Genomic DNA, 18,189 nt, shown 5'->3' with positions numbered 1-18,189 from the left:
ACCGTGCAGTATCTTAATTGTTTATTAGGATAACACACGTTCCACAAAATTTGCTAATTTATTTAAATTGCACCATAAAGCGGACCATCCGTTCTTATACGGTAAACTGGTATATCTACTGGGTTGATCAAATTTATGTGATGTGACTGAGGGGTCACGTGTTTTACCTCGTTATTCGACAACGGCCTGTGTTTGAAAATGGGACAAGATACGAGTATGAATAATCTAAACTGAAATAATTGTCATATACGAAGAAAATGTGACCAAGGCCTCCAGTGCCCAGAGCTGGAATCGAACCAGAGTCAACTGCTATCGCGGCAGTTGCCTTATCTCCTCGGCCACCCGGGTCATGGTGACATGGATCGAATTTTTCAAGTACTAACCTATGCTATTTCTTGAGGGCTTATGGTGCACCCTGCCTTATATAAAATTCTAATCGTATGAAAAATCTCTTCAGAAACTGATTTATTTATGGCGTTATTCATAAATGCATGGTCTAACAAGCCCTTGATAACGCATGGTCTTGTCCGACAGGTACTCTGGTACGTTGGTGTAGTTGAACACCCAGATGTCCGCGAACAGCTCGTACGTGGGATTCGCCACATGATAATAAAATAGTTGAATTACTCACTGGTAGTGGAAGGGCCCCACCTCCTCCACCCGCATGGTCTTCTCCTTGCCCGACATGTACTCCGGTACGTTGGTGTAGTTGAACACCCAGATGTCCGCGAATAGTTCGTACGTGGGTTTCTGCAACATCTTCATCACGTACGAGTCGTTCTTTATTTGCGTTTTCTGTTGACAAAAATAATCAAATCAAAATCTCAAATCATTTATTTCAATAATAAACTATAACTCGACAAGAAATTGTAGAAAATTATTGAGGGCGCCACTTCCTACGTAACTGTCAAATTTTTTATTAAAATGCTTAAACATGGCAACAATTTAGTATGGAAATTTTGCTTAGTTATAAAGTTCAAGAACACGTTATTGAACTTGTGTGTGCGTGCTTTAGTTGATTTATATCGACGCGACGGGTGGACAAACTTGAAACGTATTAGAGCCCGCCGTGGCATATTCGCCAAAGGGACTGGTGCACTACTGACGTCACATGTTTACGTCACGTATGGAATCACATCTATCAGCATCGAGCCGGATTTTATACTTATGTGAGAAATCGCTCGTTAGTTTGAAGGCGCGTACGCATCGGAAAGCTGAAAGCATGCGCATGCATCTTCATACTAAAGAGCAATTTCTCATATTTACTTAAAATGCAGCTCGAAGCTGATAGATGTGATTCCACCCTTACAAGTTTTATCAGACCGTTAGATGGCAACTACTCGTATATAAAGTAAGTAACCACAGACCAACTATACAGACATTCATCATTCAGTGTAGTATGATTGTAGTGTAGTGTAGTATTCCTGTTAAGCAGTTAGTTATAGAATGAATCATAATTTTGACGCGTAATTTGATCCGCTTCTTTCGATTCTGACTGTACAGGTAGGTGATGTTGGTGTACTTTAGTAAATAAATAATTAACTTCTCTACTAGGCTGTTTGTGTTTTGCACGGAACGTCATAGCAAATTACTGGATATCCGGCTATCCTTGACTCGGTTTTGTCTAAGTCCTATTAGGTGAAAATAAACCACAGCAACTAATCAACCTTAAGGTTTAGTAAAGGCCAAAATATGACCTGGCACTTCTTTTCCTCCTCTTTATAGACCTAATATAAAGGTGCATCTACACCGTAGTTTACTACGTAACTTACTGTTGCACAGTGTTGCTTCACAAAAGTTAATTGCGGTGTGGTGTAGATGCGCGTTAATGTGTCATAAGTACATAAGTAGGTAAGTAGTAAGGTAATTACATAAGTGGTTAGGTATCAGGGCGTTACCCGTAGTATCGAGAAAAAAATATGACCAGTCTGTAAAGGGTGACTCACGTTAGACCGGGCCGTGTCCGGGCCGGAGCTTCCGGCGCATCGTTTTCTATGGAAATCATCACGTGATCGCCTGTCATGTCATAGAAAAGTAACCGCCGGAAGCTCCATCCCCGGACACGGCCCGGTCTAACGTGAGTAATCCTTTAAAGACATTACTTTAAAAAGTTTAAAAGCAAGCAGGCATTTGATTGAGCATTTGTATACGTAAAATACAAATGCTCAATCAATAAAATAAGTTTTTGGCAAAAATTTCATTTTTGGTACAAGCTTTTATCGCTGACTGTACTTTTCTTACGACAGACAACTAATACTCATCGAGACAATTCTAAAAACGCAATTAGGTTCCGTTGTTTCATCACAGAGTTCCTATGGCCACCTCCTGTCTCCATCATCAGATCAGTTCGACAGTACCATATTATTGTATTGTCATCAGAACTACATACAGCTGCCAATTTTCATGACGCTACGATCCTTGGAAGATGTTTAGATTAGTTACCTTAGATTCCATTACAGTTAGTTACATACAGTACCTAATAAAAGCTTGTGAAAAAGTGCAAAAACCTGATGTAAACTTCACCGAAAATTGTCAATTTCGTGATTTAGCGTAGGTAATTTTAAGCCGTCTTAAAATTATCGAATAGCAAGATTAAACTCGAAACACGGCCTTCTTTTAGTCTATCAAGATTATTAATGTTAAGATAAACTAGACTAGTTACAATCTAGTATTCGCGATGACCTTCACAAATGATAAACAAAATCTAACATAAACCGGATGTGCAACATTGGCAATATATCTGTCAATGTCAATCTGACAGGTGGATCCACTTCTCGCTTTTTAGATTATGTCTGATCAAAATTAGTGAGCTAGTTACCAGTCCTCCTTGATTTGACTTGTTACATATTATTTAATAGGATATCTTATGTCATGTCGGCTGTGCAGCCGTAGAGTTAGACCAAAAAAAGTCTGCAACGATTGCAACGATTTTGATAGCATACCTACGGAGTGCCAAAGTTATTTATATGTCATAATTTCATAGAAGTTTGACATTTAAAACAACACTTGCACTGTGTATGCTATCATAATAGTTGCAGACTTATCTTGGTCTAAAAATACTCTCAATGTATAGGATATATGACCCTAAGGGCCAGTACAGACGGACTGTATCGGCCTTTAAAACTTCAAATAGTTGACTGAATATGGTGTAAAAATGTGCTCGGACAACTTTTTAATTTCGCGAAGGATTCACGAGTTAGTCTCGTGATGTCAGATCGGCCATTTTTGTGAATTAATTTGTTTAAATAACGTGGCATCGGGCTTTAATCACCCAATTCATTATTAATTTATAGCCAAGTATTTGCTTTGGACGTTTAATACGCCTACCTTAACTAAAAATTTATTCTGTGAAATGAATTACTTATAGTAAGTAGGTAGATGTTGTTAGGTATACATTAATTAAAGGTTTGAATTCTTGCTGATGCCGGTTATTACAGGGATTACTTACTTATAGAAAAAAGCTTTTCATTAATAGGTGACGAAAATGTAAGTAGGTACATAACTATATTATTATTTACTTTTAGATACTTACATTAAACCCAAAATCGGTATACATAAATTACATAGACAAAAGATACATTTATCGACCTTATGTTATTACGTGTAAGGTTGTCTATGTAAGTACCTGATCAAATCAATCTTGAAAACTGTTGGTTAGATTTTTACTACTGAGAAGTTTTATGATATGTGAAGGACTTACAGTAGAGTCTATAGATAATGATTCAAAATAAGTTCGTATGAAGCTCATCGCGAGGCCTTTAGCTCACAGAGCATAGTATATTCTTTTAAATGTATTTGTTGTTTGCAGATGTCCTCAAACAGAGGGAATACCGCTAACCCAAACTCAGCTAAGGCTAAGATGACACAGGTCTCGTTATCTTCAATCTACAGTGACAAGGGCAAAGGCCGCATAGTCGGCTTAACTCGCAAACCTCGTAACTCCATTTCAAGCACATTAGGGATTTGATACCTTAGCCAACAGTACCTAAGGTTGCAAACCTTTTAACTCCTCCTAAGTTACGAGGAGGAGGAGGAGTTACGAGGTTCGCGAGTTTAGCCGACGAAATATGAGAGCTTTTCCTTGTCAGGCTTTATGTGTATGAAGTATGAAGAAGATGTATATGTTTGTGCAAACCTTATTGTACACAAGAAAATTTAAACATAGGTGCCTACAAAAGGGGGACGTATTTGCATTGCTGTTGTTATTAGATTTTTTTTTAAACGTAGAGCTCATAGTGTTCACAGGGCCCATAGAAACCTATATTATCCTGAAACAAACCGTCTGGATAGTGAGAACCCAGAATTACGAAGGTTCATATTTACCTAATACTAGAAACCTTAGACGACTAGTGACAGCTAAAAATACCTAACTGACTGGTGTTTTTCCAATTCACATGTTTTCGTGACATAACTCCGCGAATGTGGTTTTGTATTCGACCTGATATACAACGAAGGCCAAAGACGAGGCTGTAACCTTACAGTCTTCCTTCTATCAATCAATATTTGACACGCTAATATGTACCTAATAGACAATATACCAAAAGTATTTAGGTTAGTTAATTAGTTTTGCTGGGCATTTTCCACAAATCGACATCCACTGTGCCTAGTGTTTAGGTAATTCCTTTCCTACCTAATAAGTAAATAATGCATAAGTAGGTAGCTCCGACTGTCTCCCTATCTATTACATCGATTTAGATGAAATTAAACTTGAAAACGGTACAATCATAATAACTTTTAGTGAAAATTAAGAGACCTTCGTCTTTAAATTCCTACACGCAGAAAAATTAATACGTGTTGGTGTTACCAACATACCCTTAAATCAGACATACAAGGATTCTGGAATACATCCAAATAAACAGGATATAAAAGAAAACGAGGCCGGAAATTTTCCTTATTATTCTGGCAATCTGAAGGTCTCGTGGATCCTATGATAGATCGAGGAAAGTGGCATTTATCATTATGTGCAATTTTTGCTATTTGCATGTATAAATTTGCCAGCGCTTTGGTGCGAACTGTAATGCTGTGTAAATATATTGTAAATAAAATAAATAAAATGAATCGGCTCGTGAGCGCTAAGTGACGCGTGCGCGGTTTTTAATGCGGCACCACCGCGCAGGGTCGGGGACCGTGTCGTACAGGAAAATCATACGTATACCATCTATGACGTAAGGAGGCCTAATGGAGATGGAGACTGATCGGATTGTCTTTGAGTAAATCGAATTCTAGCGGATGATTCTAATTTAGAAGACGCTACAAGCGTTTAGACTTTACTTGCATAATTATGCAATAGGTATTAAAAATGTGTTAGATCTCGAATTATGTCAGTGTGCGTGTGCGGAAGACAAACTAACTTTTCTTACCTCTTACAAAGTATAGTGCGACATAAAATAGTAGAAATTTAAAAATGGAACTAAAAAAAACATACTTAATTGTTGCCATGTTTAAGCATTTTACGTCAAAAATGTGACAGTTACGTAGGAAGTGGCGCCCTCAATAATGTTCTAGAATTTCTTGTCGGACTATGTGGTTGAGCCGCTAAAAATCAACAAATCATAGACAAAATTAATAGTTTTTTATCATGATATCATTTATCATAAGCCTTACTGAGGTCTATTAAGAAGCATTAACTATGCGTTGTCACATTTAGCTAACACGCATACATTAACACAATTGATTATACATAGTGACCAAACAGTCGATGCATTCTGTTTGCAGAGTGTGAACCTTGACTTGTTTGACTTCGATATATTGATAACAAGGAAACTATTATTGATGGTGATACAGTAGACAGAGAAACAAACAGATAAATAAGCAATGTCAAGTTTACACTCATCATCAAAGTCATCTTTAAACTACATACTCGTACATAGGTATAAATAGTGTCTTAGGTGGTAAGTTTCGATACAGAATAGAACTACACTCATATCAAGAATGAGATAGACTAAACAGACAGTAAGAAATAGATTTTACATTGTTGACCTAAAAAAAAATGTTTATTTATAATTCGGTAAGGTAAGGTAAGAACGACCAAGTGCAAGTCGGACTGGTGTACGAAGAGTTCCGTACCATTACGCAAAAAATGGCAAAAAAAAATCACGTTTGTTGTATGGGAGCCACACTTAAATATTTATTTTATTCTGTTTTTAGTATTTGTTGTTATAGCGGCAACAGAAATACATCATCTGTGAAAATTTCAACTGCCTAGCTATCGCGGTTCATGAGATACAGCCTGGTGACAGACAGACAGACGGACAGACAGACGAATAGCGAAGTCTTAGTAATAGGGTCCCATGTTTACCCTTTGGGTACGGAACCCTAAAAACTGCAACCTTAGGTGCTGCAATTTGAAGAACTGGATACCTACTTAGTTGCTGGCGTGTATTTTTCTTTCAAACTTGCGACTATTTGGGTGCACCTATGTGTTTTCTATATATTTTTTCCTGTTTAAGTCTAAGATGCAAATAAGAACAATATCTTAACAATCAGAAATTATAGAGATTAATGTGTTTACTTTAACCCTTTATACGGCATAAGGGTGTCAGATTTTCTGCAAAATTAAATCCTACCGCTTTGAAATAAAGTTCAAAATCTGTTGGGAAATATAGCCCTACTACCTTATTAAGACTTTTAATAAATATGAACATTGTCAATTCAGATAAATGACTTGTTTGTCTGAATTGAAAAATTTGCAAATGTTTGAAGAAGGTCATTTCCTTATACTTACGCACTTACGCTAAAAGGTAAATATACATTTCCGAGAAAATACGATGGAAAACCATAATAACAATTTAATTCAATTTAAATGCACTACGTCTGTAACAACTTTTATTAAAACTGGATTACTGCAAAATGTGCCTACGATGCTCGAAAATTCGAAAAATTTAATATGTATATTGTGGTAGTTATATACATTGGTGATATACGTATAGGTAGGTATGCCGATTTAAAGAATACCATCACTACCGTAAAATGGGGTGAGTAGGCGCAAAACTGACATTCAAACCTCGATAACATTTTATTTTTACATATGCAAACTGAATGGTGTATATAATAGTGTGTAAGTGTTCCGGATGTTTGTATTTTAGTTTTTATTTTATTTTAGGTAGTCAATTTCATAACTTTTACGATAAACAGGAAATCCCACTTCCCCCCGTAGTCCCTCGTAATTGGGGTGAGATGGGTTTTCATTCAAAGGTGATTTTGGAAGATTGTTGGATGGATCTTTTTTATTATGAGTATTACTATAGCTCCATTTTAAATTGGAATTCCTTTTTTTTTAGCAGCAGCCTTAAAATCCCATCTCACCCCCCTTTTATTCCTTCTCTCTCCATTCATAACCCAACTCTCCCCGCGAACCCTATTCACCCCATTTTACGGTACTCGTACTATCATCTTCCATATAAATACAAAAACTGTTGGAGTTCAATTACCCAGTGCAGGCAATTTATGCACATTTTAAGGTAACTAATAATTATTATATTTTTTTGTGTTATAAAGAATGAGTTTACCTGAGCTATAAGGAAGTGTACTCAAAAAAATAAAAATTCTCGCTTGATTATCACCTCAAAGTATCCGTTGGTTGCATTATAGGCTGTTACTTGTATATTCGGTAGGTTGGTTTTCTGATTTCTGATAAAAGTTAGGTATTAGTCACGAACGGGTTCTGCTTATTGCAAGGCCTTAGGTATATTGAACCCAACCAGGATTAAAAAAAAATTTGATTTTAAAAATTTGTATCTTAAGGTTCAAGAAGGAAAACATGTTTGCTCTTGAACCCATCGAAAATAACATTTTGGTTCCCGTGTATAGTGCCACTACAATAAGATTACATCAAGTAGGTATAAAAAAAAAACGAATAATGACGAAGCTTGTTGCGGATATCATCATTGGTATTGTCTGATGGGACGACGCATATTGCTGATTGGCTGAGTGGCCACCTGACGAAGCCTGCGTTGCGTTGCGGGTATCTTAGGTACATACAATACAAACTAGATATTTTTTAAAGGTTTTGTTTTATTTCATAGATAATAGTCTTATAAATATTTATCAATGTTTCGATTAACATGACTTTATGAGCAATGGCTAATCGAACTGCCCCGACCCTGACTCAACCTTTGGTCAGAGTTATGTCAATATTATCGCAAGGAAATAGCATTAACGTAGGACACTATTATACAATACATCTAAAAGTAACAGGCTAATCTCAACAAATACTGAATATCTGCATAGGATAGGAGACCCGAACAAAATATAAACCTACAATTAACTGAAATACTGACCAACATTTAAAAAAATCCTCTAACTAAGTAACTAAGAACTGATGTAAAAAGTAATGAAATAAATGCATTTGTATTTGTATTTGTAACTTGTGATTTGAATCAGAAAAATTTTATACTCGAGAATTTGGGACGAGTAGGTACAACCGTAGCCTAAAAGTCAGGGCGTTATCCGCGTAAACTGAAGACGGGTTCGATTTACGGCCTCGGCCACTGGAGGGCTTACGGTCACTTATTATTTTGTGTATGACATCTATTTGACTTTATAGAACATTTTTCAGTGAGCATAACACTTTGAGCATTTAGTAATTGGAGACGCCTTGGCTGTAATTTTCTATATAAAACAGTCTGCCGATTTTTGCAGGGGAGGGGCACGTTAAATGTATGGCTACTTCTACATGATTTGTACGTAACGTACAAATAACCATGTTAGATAAACGTCAGTCCATACAAAAGTTATATACAGAGGTGTAAGCTCTTAAAGGCGACTCCGGTTTTTAAATGCTCTAAGGCAAAACAGTAAAAAGTCATATCACTAACAAACTATTTCCAAGAAGACTAAAACATACGAGCAATTCAACTGTACCTAATCTTGCCAATCTATGACCCCAAGCTTTGTCTTCAAGCTGTCACTAGCATAAAGATAAGATACGTTTTGTCACAAATATGGTAAAAAGTTTGTCATATTGACGTCACACCATAACCGGTGTTAGGGGACGACCGTATAATGTATGATTTTAATTGCATTTGGCAAACTGGATTGGTTACGTGGATAGACGAAACACGAGTCAAGGGTATGGTCTACACTACAATGTTAATTGACAATGTAAACCTTGCTACAAAGACTTAAGGTGTATTTATGATCAGCAGAGTTTCTGATGGTATGGTGAAAACGTGTACATCAACGTGAGATGAATGACACTTGTCAATTCAGCACACAGGTTTTGAGGTTTTATGACGGGGCTGACGCAAAATTATCAGTGATAATTTATCAAATTATCACGCCCACGCTTAGTTCCTTTAAAACAAGACTAAAAAACTAGCTAGTCAACTGCCAAGCAAAGCGTTTATAGTTTTAAAGAATTTTTAGATTATGAACTATAGTATAATATCGAATTGTTGTACCTAAATAGTGGAAAATATATATTTATGAACATGAATTTTTGAATTTTTGGTTGAAAGTTGGAAAACAATTGCCATGCCCTTACGGAGCTCATATTTGAAACTTTTATTTCATAAGATCTTATGTGGTAACATGAAAGCAAATAAACTACTTGAATACTTGAAGTTATCTGGGATGTCAGATATTTTTGGCGCGTTGTTTCATCCGCTACTATTGATGCTGACTGTACACTACTCCGTTTTCAGTTGTTATATATTATGTATACATACTATACATATAATATATTAAGTTAACTTACCCATTCTGTGATAATTTGTACGGGGTCTATAACCACCATTATGATCGCTATGAGGACTAGTAGGAAACCATACACTAATCGTATGACAGGCTCTGAAACAAAACAAAACAATGTTATTGCACACTTTTATTTAGCTATATACTATATACAACGTGACCTTAGCCATTGGACAAACCCTGAAATCCCACGTAGGGTTACTTCTCAGAAATGCTCTAACGGTAATATTTTTTTAATTAGAACAAAAAATAAAAAAATAAATTATCAATACAGTTATTTCCAATAATCGACAACAAAAAGAAACATACTGTATTGATCATTGGCAGTGCTTTTGACAATTTGTTTGAAAATGTGCGGCAATGATGACATTTGTCACAAGTCAGAATCTTAGTAATGTCATAAATAAAAAAGAAAATCAAAACGGTCGAAGAAGGTTTCATACTATTTATTACCTCAGGAGCTACTATCACATACAGGTTGCTCCAAAGTAAAAAAATCGTAATTTGTTAATTTCTTCGTAACCGCTACACCGATTGTTATGATACTTTGTATACTGGTTCTAAATACCCTAATGCATATGTACATTTCGGCCATACGTACGTACATTTTGTCCAATGGCTAGGGACACCCTGTATACCGGGTGTGGCCTGTATACGAGCAAAAAATTTAACTGTAGGCTGTAGAGGAGGTAGGGGACCATTGGGCTGTCGGGAGGCTCGGGCACCCCATTGTAAATAGTTCTGATTTAGAAGGATGCCCAAGCCTCCCGACTGGCCAATGGTCTCCTACCTCCCGCTCCCCTACTCTTCATACTGACCAACATTTGGTCAGCGACTTTTAAAAATAATTTGTGTTTTAATTTATAATAAACTCGATAGTTTATTCTAAGACGCAATGTATTGCGAATTTTGTTATGTTTATGTTTAAGGCGTGACAAGCTGACAACTTGACAAGCAACGTCAATCACAATGATAATGGCGCAGATTGAAGATAATATTTATTTTGTATGAAATATTTTGACGACCGGTCTGGCCTAGTGGGTAGTGACCCTGCCTATAAAGCCGGTGGTCCTGGGTTCGAATCCTGGTAAGGGCATTTATTTGTATGATGATACAGATATTTGTTCCTGAGTCATGGTTGTTTTCTATATATTTAAGTATTTATATATTATATATATCGTTGACTGAGTACCCGCAACACAAGCTTTCTTGAGCTTACCGTGATGGGGCTTAGTCAATTTGCGTAAAAATGTCCTATAATATTTATTTATTTATTATATAGGAAATCTATAACCTTCATATTTTTTTAAAGTTATGGTATGGAACAAAACTGTCACTGTTTGCGAAGTACAATCCATGTTGTAATTATTTGGTCATGTTCTCTTGTATAAAATAAATTATAAGCACAGTGCTAACATGGAGCTGATCTGATGATGCAGTCAGAAGGTAGCCAAAAGAACTCTTCATACACTGAGAAAAAAAACTAACAAAAACACACTTAGAATTACAAAAATAAAACTTAATCCGGGGACAAGGAGAGTCAACTAATAGGAACAAATTGACTTTTGCAATTTCCATTTAGTAGGAAATACAACTTCTATATTTGTAATTTGAAGTATGCTAGAGTAATTTCAGAAATTTGGTTTTGTTATTCCGAGAGGTGCTTTAGCAATATCGGAGGTGATGACGTCATGGGTGAAAACTAACCGTTTTGTAATTCTAAGCGTGCTTTAGCAATATCGGAGACGATGACGTCATAGGTTTTACTAAACCGTACTGCGATTCCAAGCTAGCTGTTGTTATTCTAGAGATAATGACGTCACAGGCAAAAACTAAACTGTTTGCAATTCCAACCTCCCTAGCACAGGTGCGCCGCGAGAGCATGTTGCGCGCGTAATAAATACTAGTCTCTTTCTGACTGTATGAATAAGAAAGGAATGGGTAGAATATCTCGACAGGCTTTTATAGTGCCTCTTTAGTACAGAGATATACTACCAAACGCTTTTTTATTCATACAGACAGAAATAGAGACGGGTAGCTACCACGCGCGCGACATGCTCTCGCGGCGCACCTGTGCTAGGGAGGTTGGAATTGCAAACAGTTTAGATTTACCTATGATGTCATTATCACTAGAATAACAACAGCTAGCTCGAAGTTGCAGAACAATATATTCCTGTAGACACCAACTACACAGTAGGTCGCGGGTTAATATGTCCATGGCCCACAATATATCCTAAATTTATTATTTAACTTAAGTATGTTTTAAACAAAGAAGACACGAGACACGCCCGCCCGACATCCGACACAATACTAACTCTAACCAAATGAACGTAGCAAGTAGTAAATTTTACTAAAATCACTAACATTCGTTTCGCTGTGTTGGTATTACAAAACTCGTTTAGTGATTGGTACAACAATGAACATAAACACAACAAGTCTATCTACTAAATACCAGTAAACTTTGTAATGTCGCTATAGTAACAACTGAATTGTTATTTTAAATGGGGTAATGTCATTCCCGCGAACTCGTTTTTTAGATATTACAAAACTATGTAAGTGAGACATTTACTAAAATCATAACTTGAAATCACAGATGCTTTTTTCCAAAAATCACAAACTTTACTAGTAAAAATCGGAGAATTTTAGTAGTAATAAAAATGGATTGTAACAAATACTGAACTTTGTTTAATGCTCCATTTACTAAAGTCTGTTTGCTGAAATTAGATTTAGTATTACTGAGCTGTTTGTAGAAATAAATAAATTTTACAGAAATAGTGAAACTTCCATGATTACTACTAAAACTTCATTTTTTCCCCCAGTACAGAACTGTTTATTAATTCCTGGTGATGATTTTTCTCTCAGTGTAGAAAAGTATTTGCAATTGCAAAGGAGATAACTTTTAATCTTTCAGCCTTTTTCTCCAAGAACATAGATTTTAGTGTTCCTAACTATGATACAATCTCCATATAAGGATAATCTACCCAATGCTGCTTGCGTATTATGGATGGTTTTATCCACGTGATAAAATATCGTCACTTTTTAACACCGCGGGATTGAAAGTGTCCGACACGGTTTTATCACGCTGTCAACGTAGACAAGAACGACCATCATATCCGTGCTAGGCCCTTTAATAAAGTACAGTCATATTGGCCGCTATTTTTGTAGGACATTCACCAGTGCTGCCTTATGACTCTTATGTTATGAGTCATTTTATCACGTTGGATAAAAGCCACCCATAATACGCCTGCTGAACATTTACGTAACATATTTTTGTGTCAATACTAGTATTAGTATTCGTTGTTAACAATTGTTATACAAATAAAATAGAACGAGCACAGGTAAAACTTGTATGAAAAACTTCTAGCCGCTCCATTTTTTTTGTCGTTTTTAAATGAAATCGTACTTTCGATTGTATGGCAGCGGCTAGGTTCGAGTGACTAAGAGTCGAATTTAATTTTCATTCAGTATATTAATTATTATATTATACACATCAACATCGAGTCAACATTTGGCGAGAGGTCGCACAGGACCGAGAAAAGTGGCGCTGTCTTGTGTCGGAGGCCAAGTCTCAATTTAGGTCGCTGAGCCAACGTGCCTCGTCGAATCCATGCATCGTGTAGTGATAATGATAACTGATAAATCCATGCATCGTGTAGTGATAACTGATAAATGATAATACTTACGTCTTCTTTGTATGGTGAAGTTCTGAAATTTTATTATAGATATCCTCCCTTTACTTGGCACAGTCTGAATCGTCATTTTGGCTAATATCTGAAACAATAAAAAAATATTATTTACATTAACTCATTTATTAATAGGTATAAAACTAGTATAAAATGTAAATTCGATAAACTATAATATGGTTGTTCGAAATGTTTCTTACAATAAGTGTTTTTTTTTTTGTAATATTATATGACAAAAATTCATAATTTCTTCTACTGGAGCTCGATGTAATCAAATTCTTTTTTTATTACCTACATGGCAGAATTTACTTTACAGGATATATGGTGCTACTTTACCGCAATAGTACAATAATTAGCACATTACACTATAGTTGTTTTTTTTTAGCATTAGGTAAAAGGTAAACAATCTTGACTTGATTTTTGATTGGAAAACACTTTTGAAAAATAAGTCACGGCAAATATGTAACAATTATTAATCATATACGATTATTTACATTCTTTTGCTTTCATAAGTAATAACTTTACTGATTTTAACAAGCTTTTATTAGGTCGACCTATATGTAACTAACTTGTAATGGAATCTAAGGTAACTAATTTAACCATCTTCCAAGGATGGTAGCGTCATGAAAATTGGCAGCTGTATGTAGTTCTGATGACAATACAATAATATGGTACTGTCGAACTGATCTGATGATGGAGACAGGAGGTGGCCATAGGAACTCCAACGCAACCTAATTGTGTTAGGGGTTTTTAGAATTGTCTCGATGAGTATTAGTTGTCTGTCGTATGAAAAGTACAGTTAGCGATAAAAGCTTGTACCAAAAATGAAATTTTTGCCAAAAACTTATTTTAATAGCGTTTTTCAATTAAAATACACGTCAAGATCGCGTAGTCTTTTTCTAATGCTAAAAAAAACGAAGTATAGGGGTACAGAAATGACCCATTAATATCACAACGTACGTATGCGAATCAGTATTATTGTGAATGACGGAGATGATGACAAATATCGTCGATCTTTTTGATATTTCTAGAATATTTTGTATAGGTATTGTTATTGATGAAAATACCATGTTTTGTCGAATATATTTTTGAAGTGAAATCTTTAGCGGCGCTGTGTGCACTTTTTGTGATGGGAAAAAAATGTTAAACTCGTAACAGGTGTCACGTGACCGTAAGACGTAAGACTGTCATTGAGTTTTCACTTCTGCCGGCACTCCCGGAGTGCAACCCGTTGTTTTTTAGGGTTCCGTAGCCAAATGGCAAAAAACGGAACCCTTATGGATTCATCATGTCTGTCTCGGATAAACAACTGACCATGTCAAACAACGATGTTGCCTCGGCATTCGAAGATTATTGTTCTAAAATAGCTATTAATACCACTAAATGTCTACATTCATCTTCTTCTCGAGCTCATTCCTTACTTTGTGCTAATGTTAAGAAATGTAATATTAACTTTGAGTTACTAAACTACTAGTAGATTCAGCAATTATTGTTAAAACATTCAAGTCACTCAATTTAAAGAAAACGGAAGACTTATGGGGAACATCCGTTAGAGTCATTAGTCATGTCTTAGACGTAATAGCGCCTTACTTAGCCGTAATTTATAATATTTCAATTTCACAAGGCGTCTTTCCAGATCTTATGAAATATAGCAAAGTCATACCTCTTTTTAAATCGGGTGATTCGAGTGATATGGCTAATTTCCGTTCAATATCAATACTTCCTGTACTAAGTAAAGTTTTTGAAAAGTTAATGTTAAATGATCTACTGGGTCACTTCAACAGACATACTTTACTTACAAGCAATCAGTTTGGTTTCACAAAGGGCCGTTCCACGACCGATGCTGCTTCGGTACTTATTAAACATATTTATGATATTTGGGAAAATTCTTGTGATGCAATTGGCATATTTTGTGATCTTTCTAAAGCATTTGATTGTGTGGATCATGGAACGCTCATTTTGAAATTAGAACACTATGGTCTGTCAGTAAATGCCCTAAACTTTATGTCTTCTTACCTTAACAACAGAACACAAACATTTGTTGTAAACACCCGGTCTAGCGGTACTGTAGTCCAATTAGGAGTGCCACAAGGTTCTATTTTGGGTCCATTCCTGTTTTTGGTTTATATAAATGATTCGCCATGTGTAGTAGAAAATCTTTGTGAAATTGTTCTTTTTGCTGATGACACATCATTACTTTTTAAGGTTGATCGGAAATCTACCGATTACAGTGTAATTAACAGCACACTCGTTAATGTACTTAACTGGTTTACTATGAACAATTTGCTTCTTAATGCTAAGAAAACTAAATGCATTAGATTTTCTTTGCCGAATGTTAAACCAGTCGATACTAAGATACTTTTGAATAATGAATGCTTAGAGACGGTAGATAAAGCACTGTTTCTTGGTTTAACATTGGACAAAAATCTACAATGGAGTCCTCATATAAGAACACTAGCAAACAAATTAAGTTCGGCCGGTTACGCTGCGAGGAGAATTAGACAATTGACTAATGTTGAAACAGCTCGCCTTGTTTATTATAGCTATTTTCATAGTGTAATGTCATATGGTATTCTGGTTTGGGCCAAAGCAGCTGACATACAGACTATATTTGTCTTACAAAAGAGAGCCATTCGTTCTATATATAATTTAAGGGTGCGTGAATCATTAAGAGAACTTTTTAAATAAATTAATATTTTAACTGTAGCTTCCCAATACATATATGATAGTATTATTTATGTTGTTAAGAATCTAGACTCCTTCACTAAGAATTCTGATGTCCATAACTATAATACTAGAAATAAAAACAAGCTTGCTATCAGAAAGTTTCGTGTTCGTAAAGTACAGAAGTCATTCGTTGGGCAATGCATTCATTTTTATAACAAGTTACCTGAGGATGCTTTAAGATTACCCTTTCCAGCTCTTAAGAATTACTTAAAAAAGTCATTGATGTTGAAGGCTTATTACAGAGTCGAGGACTACTTGACAGACAAACATGCATGGCCCAAACCAGAAACTGTAATAACGACAAGTAGCAATTAAAAGCATTGTATTATGTGTAGAGTTAAATGTGACTCAGCTCAGGTAAGACTGCACATCAAATTGTATGAAAGCATCTCATAACAATCAGTCAGATTCATATAATATGTATTCTCATTTTTTTTATTGATTTTATTTTCTTTTCCTTTTGTAAGAATTTGATATGTTTTCTGAAAGAGCTACGTATTTGTATAAAGTTATGTACTCACTGAGTATAATTGCATGAATTCTATAGTAATTTAAATTGTATTTTTCTTAATTACTCGTAATGCATGTTAATTATAAGATGTAATAATGATTGAAAAGATGTGTCCCGCCGAGTTTGTTGCCGGTCCCATATTGGGATACCCTCCTCCAATTGAGGGGGGATTTAAATCTTCTCGGGGCAGCGGTGTACGGTTGGAGCCGGTAAAGGTTTATTTGACGTTCATAAGCGCATTGTAATATGCCTACTTGAATAAACTATTTTTTATCTTTATCTTTATCTGTCTGTCTGTCCGTCCGTATGTCACAGCCACTTTTTTCCAAACCTATAAGAACTAACTATACTGTTGAAACTTGGTAAGTAGATGTATTCTGTGAACCGCATTAAGATTTTCACACAAAAATAGAAAAAAAAAACAACGTGTGCCTCCCCCCCCCCCGTAACTTCTAAAATAAGAGAATGATATAAACCTCCAAATATATATGATGTACATTATTACCATGCAAACTTCCACCGAAAATTGGTTTGAACGAGATCTAGTAAGTAGTTTTTTTTAATGCGTCATAAATCGTAAACCGCAATTTGTGACGTTCCACGGGAAAAGGTACCTTATGAGGGTTTCTAGTTTCGGAGATATTAAATGTTTTGTAAAGAGGTGAAAAAATGCTCAATTTTTTTTTATTGTGTGATCTGAAACCTTAATGCGTAACGTTTGTTTACCTGTTTTTATTTTTGTTATAAGTTAGTTATAAGCCTAGTAATGTCGTCTCAGAGTTTAGTAGAAAAGGTACCTTATGGAAAAAAGATTGAAAATTCCCAAAAAAACTAGTCAATACGGGAAAAGAAGTTTGGTAGAGAACTGTATTAGCATTCTGCAAAACTAATTTGATAATTTCAGTTCTGGTTGGGGCGCCTCGCAAATATTATAACCGTACATAGACCGACATCACAAATCCAAGTAGACTGCTATTATACCAAAGTTACTCTCGTCAAGTCTTTCTTAACTAGAATAATCTTCATTTGGTTTGGTCGCATGCAGTAAATCAGCCATTGGTTTGCTGAAAAATGCCAATACCCGACGCATTACCTTATGGAATATCTGAGGTCATTGAACCTCAATGCCGCTTATCTTCAATAGCAACCGAAATATATTATTGATAAGAAATAGACGATTTATACCATCTTAACCCCAAAATATTATTAGTTTATCCTAACTGTTCCATCATCATCATGCCTCATCATGTAACTTGACCACAAGGTACCTTTTCATTACATACAAATTATTGGTCTTTATTAAGATTATTATGACGAAGAACTAATTAAATTGGGGGCAGTTTAATGTAAATTAATATTTTCTATTCATAAAAGATAAACTATAATATGATTGATATTTTGTAGTGATGTATTATTAGATTTATTTCCATAAGGTACCTTTTCGTAAATGTATGGAGCAAATACTGTTATTGTTATGTAAGTTTAAAGTGGCATAAGGGGTTAAATATAGTATTTAGTTGGGGTTTTAGGATTTATTTCATTTGAATGACAGAATTTCTTTCATATGTGCTCAGA

At 35.4% G+C, this 18,189-nt stretch overlaps 1 protein-coding gene across 1 annotated transcript in view; it reads right to left on the bottom strand.

The window, feature by feature from the left end:
- LOC134806097 (scavenger receptor class B member 1-like) overlaps positions 1–13,456 on the bottom strand; it is a 29,750-nt gene extending 16,294 nt beyond the window's left edge. Inside the window, exons 1-3 of the mRNA XM_063779368.1 lie at positions 13,377–13,456; positions 9,698–9,789; positions 632–795 (exon numbers count right to left, since the gene is read on the bottom strand). Coding sequence (XP_063635438.1) covers positions 632–795; positions 9,698–9,789; positions 13,377–13,452 — 332 coding nt within the window. The 5' untranslated portion in view covers positions 13,453–13,456. The remainder of the gene's footprint in view (positions 1–631; positions 796–9,697; positions 9,790–13,376) is intronic.
- Positions 13,457–18,189: the final 4,733 nt, after the last annotated feature.

This window comes from Cydia splendana, chromosome 2 (genome assembly GCF_910591565.1).
Source record: "Cydia splendana chromosome 2, ilCydSple1.2, whole genome shotgun sequence".
In the NCBI taxonomy this organism is placed as follows: Eukaryota; Metazoa; Arthropoda; class Insecta; order Lepidoptera; family Tortricidae; genus Cydia; species Cydia splendana.
This window is presented reverse-complemented; position numbering and strand designations above follow the sequence as displayed.